The following is a 15,716-nucleotide window of genomic DNA, read 5'->3' as shown; positions in this document are numbered from 1 at the left end:
ATTACAGCCAATTTTTCAACTACAGCCGTCGTCATAATTGAGTAATTAGTAAAGCCAATGCTGTGGAATATGTGAGTGTTGTTTACGCGGTTTTACTTCACATCGATTTTCAAGAGCTTCTGGTGCATTCCAGTTTTATCTTTTGATGGTCACAGGCGCTGAGTTATGAACCAAAACAACAGCAGCAGCAAACGTGACGTTGTCAATAAGGCAACGACATCCCACACTACCTCGGCGTTCAATGTAGAAGTTGCCGACAAATACAAACTTTTCACAGTTCCTATATTTTATTCATCGCCAACCCACGACATTTGTACAACGTTTGTTTCAATGAAATACGCAGCATTACAACTGATATCTAATGCCAAGGATCAACAAGAAAGACACAACTTACAGGGAGGATTTAGGAAATAAACGCAGGGTTGAAGCGGGTGCTTGATATTGCAATATCCTTCATTTGCATTCAATGTGGGGTGGTTTGTTTTGTCAACAAGGTTTATTGCTACACAAACGCTTGGTAATTGCACGTTGAAATTTTACAATTTGTTTTTAGTCTTTGGAAGCAAATTACGTCGACCTGCCCATATTGCACACTTACGCGTAATACATTTTTTTTGAACAATGTTTTCTATGTGCAGAAGGTAAATCGTAACCAGTCCAGGAATCGAATCGAAAGCGCGTGTACAAGACATTTTGCGCTGAGAAAAAGTTAACTGCTGTGGAGCAGGGTGACCGATCTGCTGGAAATCAGTTTTCTGTACGTTCCAGCCACAAGTAACATCGTCGGCCATGTTTTTGTAAGCGTAATGGTATTCCGTATGAAAAAGATAAACAACATCAACCCTTTTAGGTCCGATGAGGTCATCACTCGGGCGTCAAGGTCAAAAACAAGTCTCGTACTAAAGTCATCTGTCGGGTGAGCTTTAAATTTTTTTTGCGAGTACCAATGTCACCCATCGGATGAACTGGTACCGAGACTGCCTTTTTCTCGCGTTTTTAAGCTTCATTGATCAACGATACGCGAAGGCAAACGGCTGACGTTCTGTCTGGCTACAGTAACAAGGTAAACATCCAAACCTGGCCGATGTTTAGGTTTATAGGCTCCCCTTGATGCATATTTAAATTTTTCAATGAAGTTTATTTCGCATTAAATGTCATGTAACAGAGCAAGCCAAATGAAATACTTTTTTCAGAGATCAGATTGTTATACATGCAATACTAAGAATAATAAAAGCATTTTTGATTTCTAAACCAGGCATACCGACAATAAAGCGGCAGGGGCAAATAGACAAAAAACAATTCGCATTGAAGAGGTAAAGTTGACATACACCCGTAAAATCGATTGCAAGTGTCCAGTGTTGCACAAGAAAGTGTTAACAGTACGCAGCATGCGCAATACTCACACGAAATGACTGATGAATTTAAAGGATTTGGATAATGCCATCGATTCTATGAACCGCAGAGAAATACGATTTGAAATGAACGTGTTTTTTTCTGAAAGAAACTCACACTTCGATTCCTTACTAAAAAATGTCCATGTTCCCCATTACTCTGTTTAAGACTTGTAGATTGTTTGAAAAGTCCGAATGAAATCCACAATGGTGCTACGCAAGCTGTTCGAACTCACAAACTGTGATGGATATCTGGAAGTATCGAAAATTTTTCAATTTTATTAGTTATGTTCACTTCCTGTAACTTTGTTCAACAGCGTTACTTGATTAATTTTACGTGTTTTTTTTTACCTGTATATAATATGTATGATATATATTAAAATATAAATATCAGAAAGAACTTCTGAACCTACTTGGAATCCATAATCGTACAAATACATATTTTTAAAATAGTTTTAATCTTTTGATTAACATGACTCACGTGGAAGCGAGAATGTAACAGAAATACTGATTGCCAAATCGCCCGTAAAGTCGTGCTGTGTTGTTGGTGTAAGATGTTCCTCGGTTGTAGTCGTCAAAGGAAAGATAGCTCGTTCCAGTTGAGTTAAAGAGCTGTTAGAACATATTTCATGGTTTAATTGTATCATGTAATGTTGTTATCGACTTTATTTGGGAGTGCTTTTTCTAGTTATTATAATTATGAATTGTGTATAAGCTGCAGACAGATGGCCACTGTTTCGACCTAAAAGGTCTCATCAGTGCAGCTGGTGTGACTATAAGACGACTCTGCTGACCAAACGGCCAAGCAAAGACTTCCACTTTGTGGTGACTATACAATCACCGTCATCCGTTGGGCACCAAACTAGGTGCAACCTTACAGAGAAAACAAGGTGGAAACACTATGGCCAAGCAAAGCTCAACCAATAGTGCCGTCAGGCCCCGTGTCACAATAATCATATGATAAGCAATGTGGAGCCAATAATATGAATTGTGTATAAGTTTTAGGTCGAAACAGTGGCCATCTGTCTACAGCTTATACACAATTCATATTATTGGCTCCACATTGCATATTATAATTATGTTTACCGAGAGTGTTATAACAGGCCATCCAGCAAAATAACATTATGGTTGCTTGCAATTTTTGCGTTTAGAGAGCAATGTAATTGTGTGTATTACATATATTCTAATTGTTTTGAATAGGACATATAAAAGTGCACTAGACTAGAAGATATATTTTTTACGTTAACAGCATTTGATTCAAATTAATAAATGCTCTGTGTAAGCTGCATACAGATGGCCACTGTTTCGACCCATAAATGCTCATCCAATATTTTGAAATACCTCAGAACTTTCCATGTTTAGATATATCTGTATGATGGATGGGTCTGTTGCTCCATACACTTGGTAAGTCCTGTATGCCACAGAGATTAATCCTTCAGTGAACGAACCTGAACTCGTTGCGTAATTCCCACTGCCATCAGCTCCCAAGTTTCCTGATTCCTAAAAACAAGCATTTTGTGTGCAAGCTGATGAGAAGCTATGCAACTCAACATTGACTGTAAAAGTAAACAAATAATTCTTCGTTACTTTTGTGGCTTCGTACAAAACAAAATTAAGTTTCAGAAAGGTGAGTGACATGTTTTCACAGACTATATATTGTTTTGCTCAAATCAAATAAAACAGTTCGTTTTGACCGAGTTTTTTGAATAAAATGTTTTTTGTGCACCAATGCTAGTGGTCCCGTAACATGTATACATTTTACCTCGATATAATAGTAGTCCCAGATCAATCGCCTTTGGTTGTTGATAAACATAGCCAAGATAAAAGGATGAGCAGTTGCGGATGACAAAGAAAAAGAACCGTTGACGGATCTGAAGTGTAACGCTTATTTATTTTGACGCAACGTTATCACACAGCAACAAATGAATGTGCACTTACTCGTGGGTCTCACTGTAGTTAACCAGCAAAGGCTGAGTGTCTCTTCTCCATACTCGAAGCTGCAACATTTGTGACACACAATCAACAAAATAATGGTAACACAAGCAATTTTTATCTATATACCCTGTTTCCCCCATCATACATATCGTTCCCGCCGTCTCCGATGCTGTTCTTGTTTCCGTCGTAATTAAATCGATAGAAATTTGGAATCGAAGAAGGAAATGTGCGAGAAGCCGCTTCCATCATCGACCTTAAAACTTCAGGAAAAAGGGACTTGTTTGTTATGACTGTATTTTTTTCACGTCCTGGTGATAATATATCTTCGCAAGGGTTTTCTGTCGTGCGTTTACTTCACCTATGTGGTATTATTTCGGTGCAATTCGGGGTTCCCCGGTGAATTTCAGTGATGTACTTATTTCCATGTTTATAGAACGTCGTGTAGAATAAACGTAAACGTTTTTGGTTCATGATATAACGTACTGATTTTGCTTCACAAGTTGTTGGTGATGGTGATGGTGGTTCTGGTTAGCTTGCCATAATGGTGGTGGTCATGGTATGTTTTGCGGTCACACCTCATTGCGTATATACGGTATTTTAAATGCAATTTATTTCCCTATAAATGCGTGTGTGCTCGCCTTGTTTTTCATTCTATGGTTTTCCAATGATACCATCGAATACAAAGAAACACAACAGTATATGCTTTAACATATTTTGTGTGGCAACAAATCATTCTAACAAAATAATAACAATGCCCAAAGGTTTCGGTGCTTAACTTGACCCCAACAAGATTTTTTTCTCACGTTCAGAAAGTAGATATTGTTTCACAACAACATAATGCTGGGAAAATTGAATTTCAAGGTAACGTACCCTTCGACAGACCTTCCCGCAACCGAAAACCTTGTAAAAGCGACTCCGAATCCATCAATTGTTCGTTCCTCCGCGATAAATTTCCTGAACACGTTATTGAACATTTGCAGATGGTTACATCGCTATATAACTATACATACTTTACCAACGCACAATGTTAAGCAAAGTAATCAATATGATGTGACACTTTCACCTTTGTATAATAAGACTGCAAACCTTGCAAGGAGTTGATAGTGTTTTGTAATGCTTGAATATCGTCATTGTTTATGCTTTGGTTGAGACGATATGTTGAAAATCCAAGTTTTAGTTTCTGGTACTAGATGCCAGTACAAAACGAGCAGTGAAAACCAAATTGGCCTATGTCCTTTAGATTTTTATTCGCGACCGAAAACGCATGTTTGACACTGTGGTGGCTAAGGTTCGGCGAAATTAACTCAAATTGACAGTTGCCCGTCTGCAATTTGAACATTTTTATGTCAAGCGACTTGAAATTTTGCACACAAATACTAGATGCCAGTACAAAACGAGCAGTGAAAATCAAATTGGCCTATGTTTTTTAGTTTTTTATTCGCGACCGAAAACGCATGTTTGACACTATGGTGGCTAAGGTTCGGCGAAATGAACTCAAATTGACAGTTGCCCGCCTGCAATTTAAACATTTTTATATCAAGCGACTTGAAATTTTGCACACAAATACTAGATGCCAGTACAAAACGAGGAGTTAAAACCAAATTGGCCTATGTCTTTTAGTTTTTTATTCGCGACCGAAAACGCATGTTTGAGACTATGGTGGCTAAGATTCGGCGAAATTAACTCAAATTGACAGTTGCCCGCCTGCAATTTGAACATTTTTTTTTCAAGCAACTTGAAATTTTGCACACAAATACTAGATGCCAGTACAAAACGAACAGTGAAAACCAAATTGGCCTATGTCTTTTAGTTTTTTATTCGCGACCGAAAACGCATGTTTGACACAATGGTGGTTAAGGTTCGGCAAATTAACTCAAATTGACAGTTGCCCGCCTGCAATTTGAACATTTTTATATCAAGCAACTTGAAATTTTGCACACAAATACTAGATGCCAGTACAAAACGAACAATAAAAACCAAATTGGCCTATGTCCTTTAGTTTTTTATTCGCGAACGAAAACGCATGTTTGAGACTATGGTGGCCAAGGATGGGCGAAATTAACTCAAATTGACAGTTGTCCGCCTGCAATTTGAACATTTTTATATCAAGCGACTTGAAAGTTTACACACAAATACTAGATGCCAGTACAAATCGAGCAGTGAAAACCAAATTGGCCTATGTCCTTTAGAATTTTATTGCTGAACGAAAACGCATGTTTGAGACTATGGCGGCTAAGGTTCGGCGGAAATAATTGATTTTGAGAGTTGACCGCCTGCGATGGTGCTCGAAAAATGTTTTTGACATTTTTAAATCAAGTGACTTTGAACTTTACACACAAATAACAGATTCTGTTTCCACTATGAACAACATATTTGTGTCGGACTAATGGTATTACAACACAGTGATTAACGGATCAACGGCATTTGTAATCAAATTTTGTTTCAAAAACAAATTTTGTTTCCCACTATGTACAACACAGTGATTAACGGATTAAATGCATTTATAAACGAATTTTGTTTCGAAAACAAATTTTGTTTTCCACTATGTACAACACAGTGATTAACGGATCAAAGGCATTTGTAATTGAATTCTGTTTCGAAAACAAATTTTAATTCATGCTATGTTCATGATGTTTTGTGCAACTTTTTGCATTTTTGAATAGATAAAATCAGTTATCACAGTATATATAGACGTAAGTTATACTTACTGAGGCGTTTTAACTTTAAATTAAGAAACGTTTTGCTTTAACATATGCCCTACTCACACATATTTCGCACAGCGTTTGTTTCGTGTGATAGTGGATGAAAATCTAGTTTGTTTTGGATTAATTCGTATGACATTTTCCAACAGATTAGTTTGATAAATTAATTGTTAAAGATTTCTGATTTAGGAACAATCCTTGACCCCGGCCCCATTATCTCACGTTTGGACCAACATTGTCCAATTTATCCGATAGTGTTGATTTAAATAGCTCATTTGACACCTGTATAACCTAGCATTTTTATTCCATAATATGTTACAGCACGTTTGCCTAACGCTTCTAATTTCAATTATGGCCCTCTACCCCCATCATGTGGCGTCGTCTAGAATTTTGTTCACAAAACTCGTTTACAAAATTCGTTTACAAAATTTCAATTTTGTTTCCCACCATTACATAGGGAAAATTGAATTTCAAAGTAACGTACCCTTCGACAGACCTTCCCGCAACCGACAACCTTGTAAAAGCGACTCCGAATCCATCAATTGTTCGTTCCTCCTCGATAAATTTCCTGAACACGTTATAGAACATTTGCAGATGGTTACATCGCTATATAACTATACATACTTTACCAAAACACAATGCTAAGCAAAGTCATCAATATGATGTGACATTGTCACCTTTGTACAATAAGACTGCAAACCTTGCAAGGAGTTGATGGTGTTTTGTAATGCTTGAATATCGTCATTGTTTATGCTTTGGTTGAGACGATCTGTTGAAAATCCAAGTTTAAGTGTCAGGTGTTTCAGCGCTAAGTTTAAGCTAGCGGTATCTTCAGGAAGCTTATGGCAAACCGAGCATAAATTCCTAAGGCGAATGTTTGTAACAAGGGTTTCGTATTTTTAGTTTCAGGTGGTTTTCGTGCTGCAGGGAAATGCACCGTGACGGTATTTTTGGTCCTTTTCTAATTTCCGCGTGACTCGGCGGCCATTCAACGACAAAAATTTTTTGATTTGTGATGCATGGCCAAACTTAAACAAAGTTAGCAAATTCCAAAGACTAGTCCTTTCATCCATGTGCTATGTTAACATACAATTAGCGCACGTTCGCATTCATTTTACCAATTATATAGAATAATAAACCCCAAGACAACCAAATCCCAAGACAGAAGGGAAAATCGTGTTGTTTGCTGCAAACCATTCCATCGTTATTTCCACAAGCAAATTACAGGCAACCACACCGGCGCCTCTCTAGACCGTAAACTGCCATAACATTAAGAGTTAGTTTGGGGGGTCAGAAAAATGCAAAATAATGATCGGGTTTTACAAAAAGGTTTTTCAACGAAAATTTTTTCATCGAAAATTGCAAAATTTTTACATGGAAATTTTCAATGAACTACCTTCGCTGTTGCTGTTTAGGGGATGATCTGTCAATGGAATGTCATTTATAAAAAAATTATCACTTACCTTTGATTGCCAAGATCTGCGGCAAAACCTAAATCAAAAAAGTAATTTGTTTCGTGTTGGCCGTCAGGTCTATATCGGCGTATTAATATCATGGAGACTTAATAAAGATGGCGTAATGGGCGAAATTAATATTACTTCTCCTAAAATAAACACCATGCTGACTCTGATCGCCTGCTGCAAAACACCAAACATGTAAGTCGTTTTCCATACCAAACATTTGTAACGTACCAAAGCTAGCGTAACAGTGAATCCAATCACTATCAGCAAACCCAAGACCAGCACAGCAATTTTCAGAAATCTTGAACTTTTGTCATATGTCAGAAATCTTGAACTTTTGTCAGTTTGACGTGGTGCTTGATGAATGTGATGGGTTACCGGTGGTTGATGACGGGCTAACTGCTTGGGTGCAGTATTTCCCTGCTCCCGCGGTGATTCGAGATTACCGTATACTGTGAATACAAAAATATTACAAAACTTGTTTAACAACTTGTTCAAACGTGTTTCAGGATAAAAGCCGAGAATGTGCATGTATGTTATTATGATTATGACTGTAAATATTTTACTCAAAATACAGCAAATCACCTTTCAAAAGCATGTGATTCGTTTAATAACTACTCCAAATTTATTTACGAACATACTTACTATGCTGCTCTGGTGCTGTTGTGCACGGGAGTTCAATGTTATCAGCCATCTTTAGACTTAAAAGGTTAACTAAAAACTCCTAAAAAATGTCAGTACCAGATAACAGACGCCTGGAAAACAAGCAGCCCCTAAAAACTTCGGGTTTTGTCCTTCAATTCCCGAAAGTAAAGCTGCAGACGCTACAACTACGTCAGCAGACAGAACTTGACTCTTTCCAGCCGAGATTCTAGGCCGAACCTTTTTTTTTATGGTTGGCTTCCTGTGATGAATAGTGGTTCAACAATGCGCTTCAGAAATAGAAAAACCACGACGAAATTGTATAGGGCCAGTATGTGTTACCCATCCCTTTTCCTCACAGTAAATCGTGAAACTCAAAAACTCTCTGATTATTCGCGTGGTGCTCAGTGGTGCGCTTAGGGCGTCTATGTCACATCGTCACATACATCGCGAGGCGCGTCGGGAAGGCGACGGCTCTGAAGAAGTTCAATTAAGCGCGTCGGATGCTACGTGAGGAATTAATCTCCATGGTTGATCATTTTGACACGGAACCAGTTGTTGCAATCCTAGTAACTGTATTTTAAATTACAGCCAATTTTTCAACTACAGCCGTCGTCATAATTGAGTAATTAGTAAAGCCAATGCTGTGGAATATGTGAGTGTTGTTTACGCGGTTTTACTTCAGATCGATTTTCAAGAGCTTCTGGTGAATTTCAGCTTTATCTTTTGATGGTCACAGGCGCTGAGTCATGAACCAAAACAACAGCAGCAGCAAACGTGACGTTGTGAATAAGGCAACGACATCCCACACTACCTCGGCGTTCAATGTAGAAGTTGCTGACAAATACAAACTTTTCACAGTTCCTATATTTTATTCATCGCCAACCCACGACATTTGTACAACGTTTGTTTCAATGAAATACGCAGCATTACAACTGATATCTAATGCCAAGGATCAACAAGAAAGACACAACTTACAGGGAGGATTTAGGAAATAAACGCAGGGTTGAAGCGGGTGCTTGATATTGCAATATCCTTCATTTGCATTCAATGTGGGGTGGTTTGTTTTGTCAACAAGGTTTATTGCTACACAAACGCTTGGTAATTGCACGCTGAAATTTTAAAATTTGTTTTTAGTCTTTGGAAGCAAATTACGTCGACCTGCCCATATTGCACACTTACGCGTAATACATTTTTTTTGAACAATGTTTTCTATGTGCAGAAGGTAAATCGTAACCAGTCCAGGAATCGAATCGAAAGCGCGTTTACAAGACATTTTGCGCTGAGAAATAGTTAACTGCTGTGGAGCAGGGTGACCGATCTGCTGGAAATCAGTTTTCTGTACGTTCCAGCCACAAGTAACATCGTCGGTCATGTTTTCGTAAGCGTAATGGTATTCCGTATGAAAAAGATAAACAACATCAACCCTTTTAGGTCCGATGAGGTCATCACTCGGGCGTCAAGGTCAAAAACAAGTCTCGTACTAAAGTCATCTGTCGGGTGAGCTTCAAATTTTTTTTGCGAGTACCAATGTCATCCATCGGATGAACTGGTACCGAGACTGCCTTTTTCTCGCGTTTTTAAGCTTCATTGATCAACGATACGCGAAGGCAAACGGCTGACGTTCTGTCTGGCTACAGTAACAAGGTAAACATCCAAACCTGGCCGATGTTTAGGTTTATAGGCTCACCTTGATGCATATTTAAATTTTTCAATGAAGTTTATTTCGCATTAAATGTCATGTAACAGAGCAAGCCAAATGAAATACTTTTTTCAGAGATCAGATTGTTATACATGCAAAACTAAGAATAATAAAAGCATTTTTGATTTCTAAACCAGGCATACCGACAATAAAGCGGCAGGGGCAAATAGACAAAAAACAATTCGCATTGAAGAGGTCAAGTTGACATACACCCGTAAAATCGATTGCAAGTGTCCAGTGTTGCACAAGAAAGTCTTAACAGTACGCAGCATGCGCAATACTCACACGAAATGACTCATGAATTTAAAGGGTGGGATAATGCCATCGATTCTATGAACCGCAGAAAAATACGATTTGAAATGAACGTGTTTTTTTCTGAAAGAAACTCATACTTGGATTCCTAATTAAAAAATGTCCATGTTCCCCATTACTCTGTTTAAGACTTGTAGATTGTTTGAAAAGTCCGAATGAAATCCACAATGGTGCTACGCAAGCTGTTTGAACTCACGAACTGTGATGGATATCTGGAAGTATCGAACAATTTTCCATTATATTAGTTATGTTCACTTCCTGTAACTTTGTTCAACAGTGTTACTTGGTTAATTTTACGTGTTTTTTTACCTGTATATAATATGTATGATATATATTAAAATATAAATATCAGAAAGAACTTCTGAACCTACTTGGAATCCATAATCGTACAAATACATATTTTTAAAATAGTTTTAATCTTTTGATTAACATGACTCACGTGGAAGCGAGAATGTAACAGAAATACTGATTGCCAAATCGTCCGTAAAGTTGTGCTGTGTTGTTGGTGAAAGATGTTCCTCGGTTGTAGTCGTTAAAGGAAAGATAACTCGTTCCAGTTGAGTTAAAGAGCTGTTGGAACATATTTCATGGTTGAATTGTATCATGTAATTTATTTGCGAGTACTAACATTATGATTGCTTGCGATTTTTGCGTTTAGAGAGCAATGTAATTGTGAGTATTACATATATTATAGATGTTTTGAATAGGACATATAAAAGTGCACTAGACTAGAAGATCTATTTTTACGTTAACAGCATTTGATTCAAATTAAAAAATGCTCTGTGTAAACTGCATACAGATGTCCACTGTTTCGCCCATACATGCTCATCCAATATTTTAAAATACCTCAGAACTTTCCATATTTAGATATATCTGTATGATGGATGGGTCTGATGCTCCATACACTTGGTAAGTCCTGTATGCCACAGAGATTAATCCTTCAGTGAACGAATCTGAACTCGTTGCGTAATTCCCACTGCCATCAGCTCCCAAGTCTCCCGATTCCTAAAAACAAGCATTTTGTGTGCAAGCTGATGAGAAGCTATGCAACTCAACATTGACTGTAAAAGTAAAAAAATAATTCTTCGTTACTTTTTTGGCTTCCTTCAAAACAAAATTCAGCATGAGAAAGGTGAGTGACATGTTTTTACAGACTATATATTGTTGTGCTCAAATAAAATAAAACAGTTCGTTTTGACCGAGTTATTGAAATGAAATGTTTAGTGTGCACCAATGCTAGTGGTCCCGCAACATGTATAAATTTTACCTCGATGTAATAGTAGTCCCAGATCAATCGCCTTTGGTTGTTGATAAACATAGCCAAGATAAAAGGATGAGCAGTTGCGGATGACAAAGAAAAATAACCGTTGACGGATCTGAAGTGTAACGCTTATTTATCTTGACGCAACGTGATCACACAGCAACAAATGAATGTGCACTTACTCGTGGGTCTCACTGTAGTTAACCAGCAAAGGCTGAGTGTCTCTTCTCCACACCCGAAGCTGCAACATTTGTGACACACAATCAACAAAATAATCGTAACACAAGCAATTTTTATCTGTATACCCTGTTTCCCCCATCATACATATCGTTCCCGCCGTCTCCGATGCTGTTCTTGTTTCCGTCGTAATTAAATCGATAGAAATTTGGAATCGAAGAAGGAAATGTGCGAGAAGCCGCTTCCATCATCGACCTTAAAACTTCAGGAAAAAGGGACTTGTTTGTTATGACTGTATTTTTATACACGTCCTGGTGATAATATATCTTCGCAAGGGTTTTCTGTCGTGCGTTTACTTCACCTATGTGGTATTATTTTGGTGCAATCCGGGTTCCTCGTTAATTTTCAGTGATTAACTTATTTCCATGTTTATAGAACGTCGTGTAGAATAAACGTAAACGTTTTTGGTTCATGATATAACGTACTGATTTTGCTTCACAAGTTGTTGGTGATGGTGGTTCTGGTAAGCTTGCCATAATGGTGCTGGTCATGGTATGTGTTGCGGTCGCGCCTCATTACGTATATACGGCAGCAACAGTGCGCTTGCATGCCATAGTCGAGTGATTCGTGGAATGTGCCGCAGTCCATTCTGCATGATTCTTGTTTGTGTGCGTGGTATTTTAAATGCAATTTACTTCCCTATAAATGCGTGTGTGCTCGCCTTGTTTTTCATTCTATGGTTTTCCAATGATTCGAACGAATACAAAGAAACACAACAGTATATGTGTAGCGCAAAAGAATTTGCACACTTGTTCCGTTTCATTTTCAAGTTGCACGCTTTGTTATATCACGTATTCTTTTACGCCACGTTCTTTTTCACCTTTTGTTATTTCACCTTCCAACTGTTCATTTAAATGTTTTGTGTTGATTTATATTTTTATTTACGAAGTGTCTCGAACGCATCAGTCACCGCACGTTGATTTATTTCGCAGCGCTAGCTCCCTTCCTCTCACGTGACACGGTTGGGCCCATGACGGGGGAGACAAAAGATAAACGGGCTAACACGAGACTCTAAGAGAAAATCGCGAGACAGACCGTTTTCGGCAGATTGTGATTCGTCTGTGGTATTTTTAGAGTTTTTATGAACAAGATTGAATTGAATTGTTTAACCGTTGTGCTAGAACAGGCTTGTGGTTAGCCGTTAATGCAGCGTCCTGAGGACCTTGGAAAGCGTCTATTTAGGAAGCGTAACATATGCTTTAACATATTTTGTGTGGCAACAAATCGTTCTAACAAATTAACAACAATGCCGGAATTTGGTCAAAGGTTTCGGTGCTTAACTTGACCCCAACAAGATTTTTTTCTCACGTGCAGAAAGTAGATATTGTTTCACAACAACATAATGCTGGGAAAATTGAATTTCAAAGTAACGTACCCTTCGACAGACCTTCCCGCAACCGACAACCCATCAATTGTTCGTTCCTCCTCGATAAATTTCCTGAACACGTCATTGAACATTTGCAGAAAGTTACATCGTTATATAACTATACATACTTTACCAAAACACAATGCTAAGCAAAGTCATCAATATGATGTGACATTGTCACCTTTGTATAATAAGACTGCAAACCTTGCAAGGAGTTGATGGTGTTTTGTAATGCTTGAATATCGTCATTGTTTATGCTTTGGTTGAGACGATCTGTTGAAAATCCAAGTTTTAGTTTCAGGTGCTGTCAGCGCTAAGTTTAAGCTAGCGGTATCTTCAGGAAGCTTATGGCAAACCAAGCATAAATTCCGAAGACGAATGTTTGCAACAAGGGTTTCGTATTTTTAGTATTTTTGGTCCTTTTCCAATTTCCGCGTGACTCGGTGGCCATTCAACGACAAAAGTTTTTTGATTTGTGACGTATGGGTGCCAAACTAAAACAAAGTTAGCAAATTCCAAAGACTGGTCCTGTCATCCATGTGCTATGTCAACATACAATTAGCGCACGTTCGCATTCATTTTACGAATAATGGAATAATAAACCCCAAGACAACCAAATCACAAGACAGAAGGGAAAATCGTGTTGTTTGCTGCAAACCCTTCCATTGTTATTTCCACAAGCAAATTACAGGTAACCACACCGGCGCTTCGCTAGACCGTAAACTGCCATAACATTAAGAGTTATTTTGGGGGGTCAGAAAAATGCAAAATAATGATCGGGTTTTACAAAAAGGTTTTTCAACGAAAATTTTTTCATCGAAAATTGCAAAATTTTCGCTGTGGCTGTTTAGGCGATGATCTGTCAATGAAATGTCATTTATAAAAAAATTATCACCTACCTTTGATTGCCAAGATCTGCGGCAAAACCTAAATCAAAAAAGTAATGTTTGTTTCGTGTTGGCCATCGGGTCTGTATCGGCGTATTGATATCATGGAGACTTAAAAAAGATGGCGTAATGGGCGAAATTAATATTACTTCTCCTAAAATAAACACCATACTGACTGTGATCGCCTGCTGCAAAACACCAAACATGTAAGTCGTTTTCCATACCAAACATTTGTAACGTACCAAAGCTAGCGTAACAGTGAATCCAATCACTATGAGCAAACCCAAGACCAGCACAGCAATTTTCAGAAACCTTGAACTTTTGTCATATGTCAGAAATCTTGAACTTTTGTCGGTTTGACGTGGTGCTTGATGAATGTGATGGGTTACCGGTGGTTGATGACTGGCTAACTGCTCGGGTGCAGTATTTCCCTGCTCCCGCGGTGATTCGAGATTACCGTACACTGTGAATACAAAAATATTAGAAAACTTGTTTAACAACTTGTTTAAACGTGTTTCAGGATAAAAGCCGAGAATGTGCATGTATGTTATTATGATTATGACTGTAAATATTTTTACTGAAAATACAGCAAATCACCTTTCAAAAGCATGTGACTCGTTTAATAACTACTCCAAATTTATTTACGAACATACTTACTATGCTGCTCTGGTGCTGTTGTGCACGGGAGTTCAATGTTATTAGTCATCTTTAGACTTAAAAGGTTAACTAAAAACTCTTAAAAAATGTCAGTACCAGATAACAGACGCCTGGAAAACAAACAGCCTCTAAAAACTTCGGGTAATGTCGCTCAATTCCCGAAAGTAAAGCTGCAGACGCTACAACTACGTCAGCAGACAGAACTTGACTCTTTCCAGCCGAGATTCTAGGCCGAACCTTTTTTTTTATGGTTGGCTTCCTGTGATGAATAGTGGTTCAACGATGCGCTTCAGAAATAGAAAAACCACGACGAAATTGCAGGGCCAGTATGTGTTACCCATCCCTTTTCCTCACAGTAAATCGTGAAACTCAAAAACTCTCTGATTATTCGCGTGGTGATCAGTGGTGCGTGCAGGGCGTCTATATGTCACATCGTCACATACATGTTTGCTTTCTTTGTTTGCCACAACAAATTTTATTTTGCTATTAGGGCTATATGTGACAAGGATTATGGCGATAAGTAACATTGTATTGCTTGTTGTGGCTGTAGTTTGGTATTGCTAGGAAAATTTACATGACGCATAGCCTGCGGTGAAAGGTTAAGTAGGTAAACTGTAGTACATTAGATAGCTATTGCTCATTTTTGAAAGATCTACCGATCTTACGTGATAATTAGCAATTGTGAAAGTGAAAGTATAGTAAATGAATCGCGTGTGAAATTCCTGTTGCTGCCAGGCATCTTGCAATTAAAAATGTACTGCTCTTCTGGCATAAACGTATTGTATTCTTACAACGTTTCGTCTGCCATGCGGCTGTGAATACAAAAATATTAGAAAACTTGTTTAACAACTTGTTTAAACGTGTTTCAGGATAAAAGCCGAGAATGTGCATGTATGTTATTATGATTATGACTGTAAATATTTTACTCAAAATACAGCAAATCACCTTTCAAAAGCATGTGACTCGTTTAATAACTACTCCAAATTTATTTACGAACATACTTACTATGCTGCTCTGTTGCTGTTGTGCACGGGAGTTCAATGTTATTAGTCATCTTTAGACTTATAAGATTAAACTAAAAACTCTTAAATGTCAGTACCAGATAACAGACGCCTGGAAAACAAACAACCCCGAAAAACTTCGGGTAATGTCGCTCAATTCCCG

The 15,716-nt window shown here is 38.0% G+C and overlaps 2 protein-coding genes across 4 annotated transcripts; both read right to left on the bottom strand.

The window, feature by feature from the left end:
- Positions 1-1,125: 1,125 nt before the first annotated feature.
- On the bottom strand, positions 1,126-8,264 carry LOC145889063 (uncharacterized). Of its 3 annotated transcripts, XM_082979944.1 has the most exons (12): positions 8,134-8,264; positions 7,720-7,940; positions 7,492-7,519; positions 6,729-6,797; positions 6,513-6,596; positions 4,197-4,280; positions 3,453-3,586; positions 3,330-3,388; positions 3,154-3,262; positions 2,733-2,891; positions 1,873-2,003; positions 1,126-1,643 (listed from the first exon to the last, which is right to left on the bottom strand). In XM_082979944.1, the coding sequence occupies exons 1-12, from the start codon at positions 8,180-8,182 to the stop codon at positions 1,556-1,558; spliced, it is 1,215 nt and encodes a 404-aa protein (XP_082836070.1). In that variant the 5' UTR covers positions 8,183-8,264; the 3' UTR covers positions 1,126-1,555. The 3 variants fall into 3 exon arrangements, with proteins under 3 accessions (XP_082836070.1, XP_082836071.1, XP_082836072.1); XM_082979945.1 differs by lacking the exon at positions 4,197-4,280; XM_082979946.1 differs by lacking the exon at positions 8,134-8,264 and having other exon boundaries at positions 7,147-7,519; positions 7,720-7,839.
- Positions 8,265-9,819: 1,555 nt separating this feature from the next.
- On the bottom strand, positions 9,820-14,841 carry LOC145889065 (uncharacterized). Its single transcript, XM_082979947.1, has 11 exons — positions 14,553-14,841; positions 14,138-14,358; positions 13,908-13,935; positions 13,213-13,281; positions 13,018-13,080; positions 11,711-11,844; positions 11,588-11,646; positions 11,412-11,520; positions 10,991-11,149; positions 10,584-10,714; positions 9,820-10,356 (listed from the first exon to the last, which is right to left on the bottom strand). The coding sequence occupies exons 1-11, from the start codon at positions 14,599-14,601 to the stop codon at positions 10,269-10,271; spliced, it is 1,110 nt and encodes a 369-aa protein (XP_082836073.1). The 5' UTR covers positions 14,602-14,841; the 3' UTR covers positions 9,820-10,268.
- Positions 14,842-15,716: the final 875 nt, after the last annotated feature.

The sequence above is a fragment of the Ascidia mentula genome, chromosome 2, assembly GCF_947561715.1.
Source record: "Ascidia mentula chromosome 2, kaAscMent1.1, whole genome shotgun sequence".
Lineage (NCBI taxonomy): Eukaryota > Metazoa > Chordata > Ascidiacea > Phlebobranchia > Ascidiidae > Ascidia > Ascidia mentula.
This window is presented reverse-complemented; position numbering and strand designations above follow the sequence as displayed.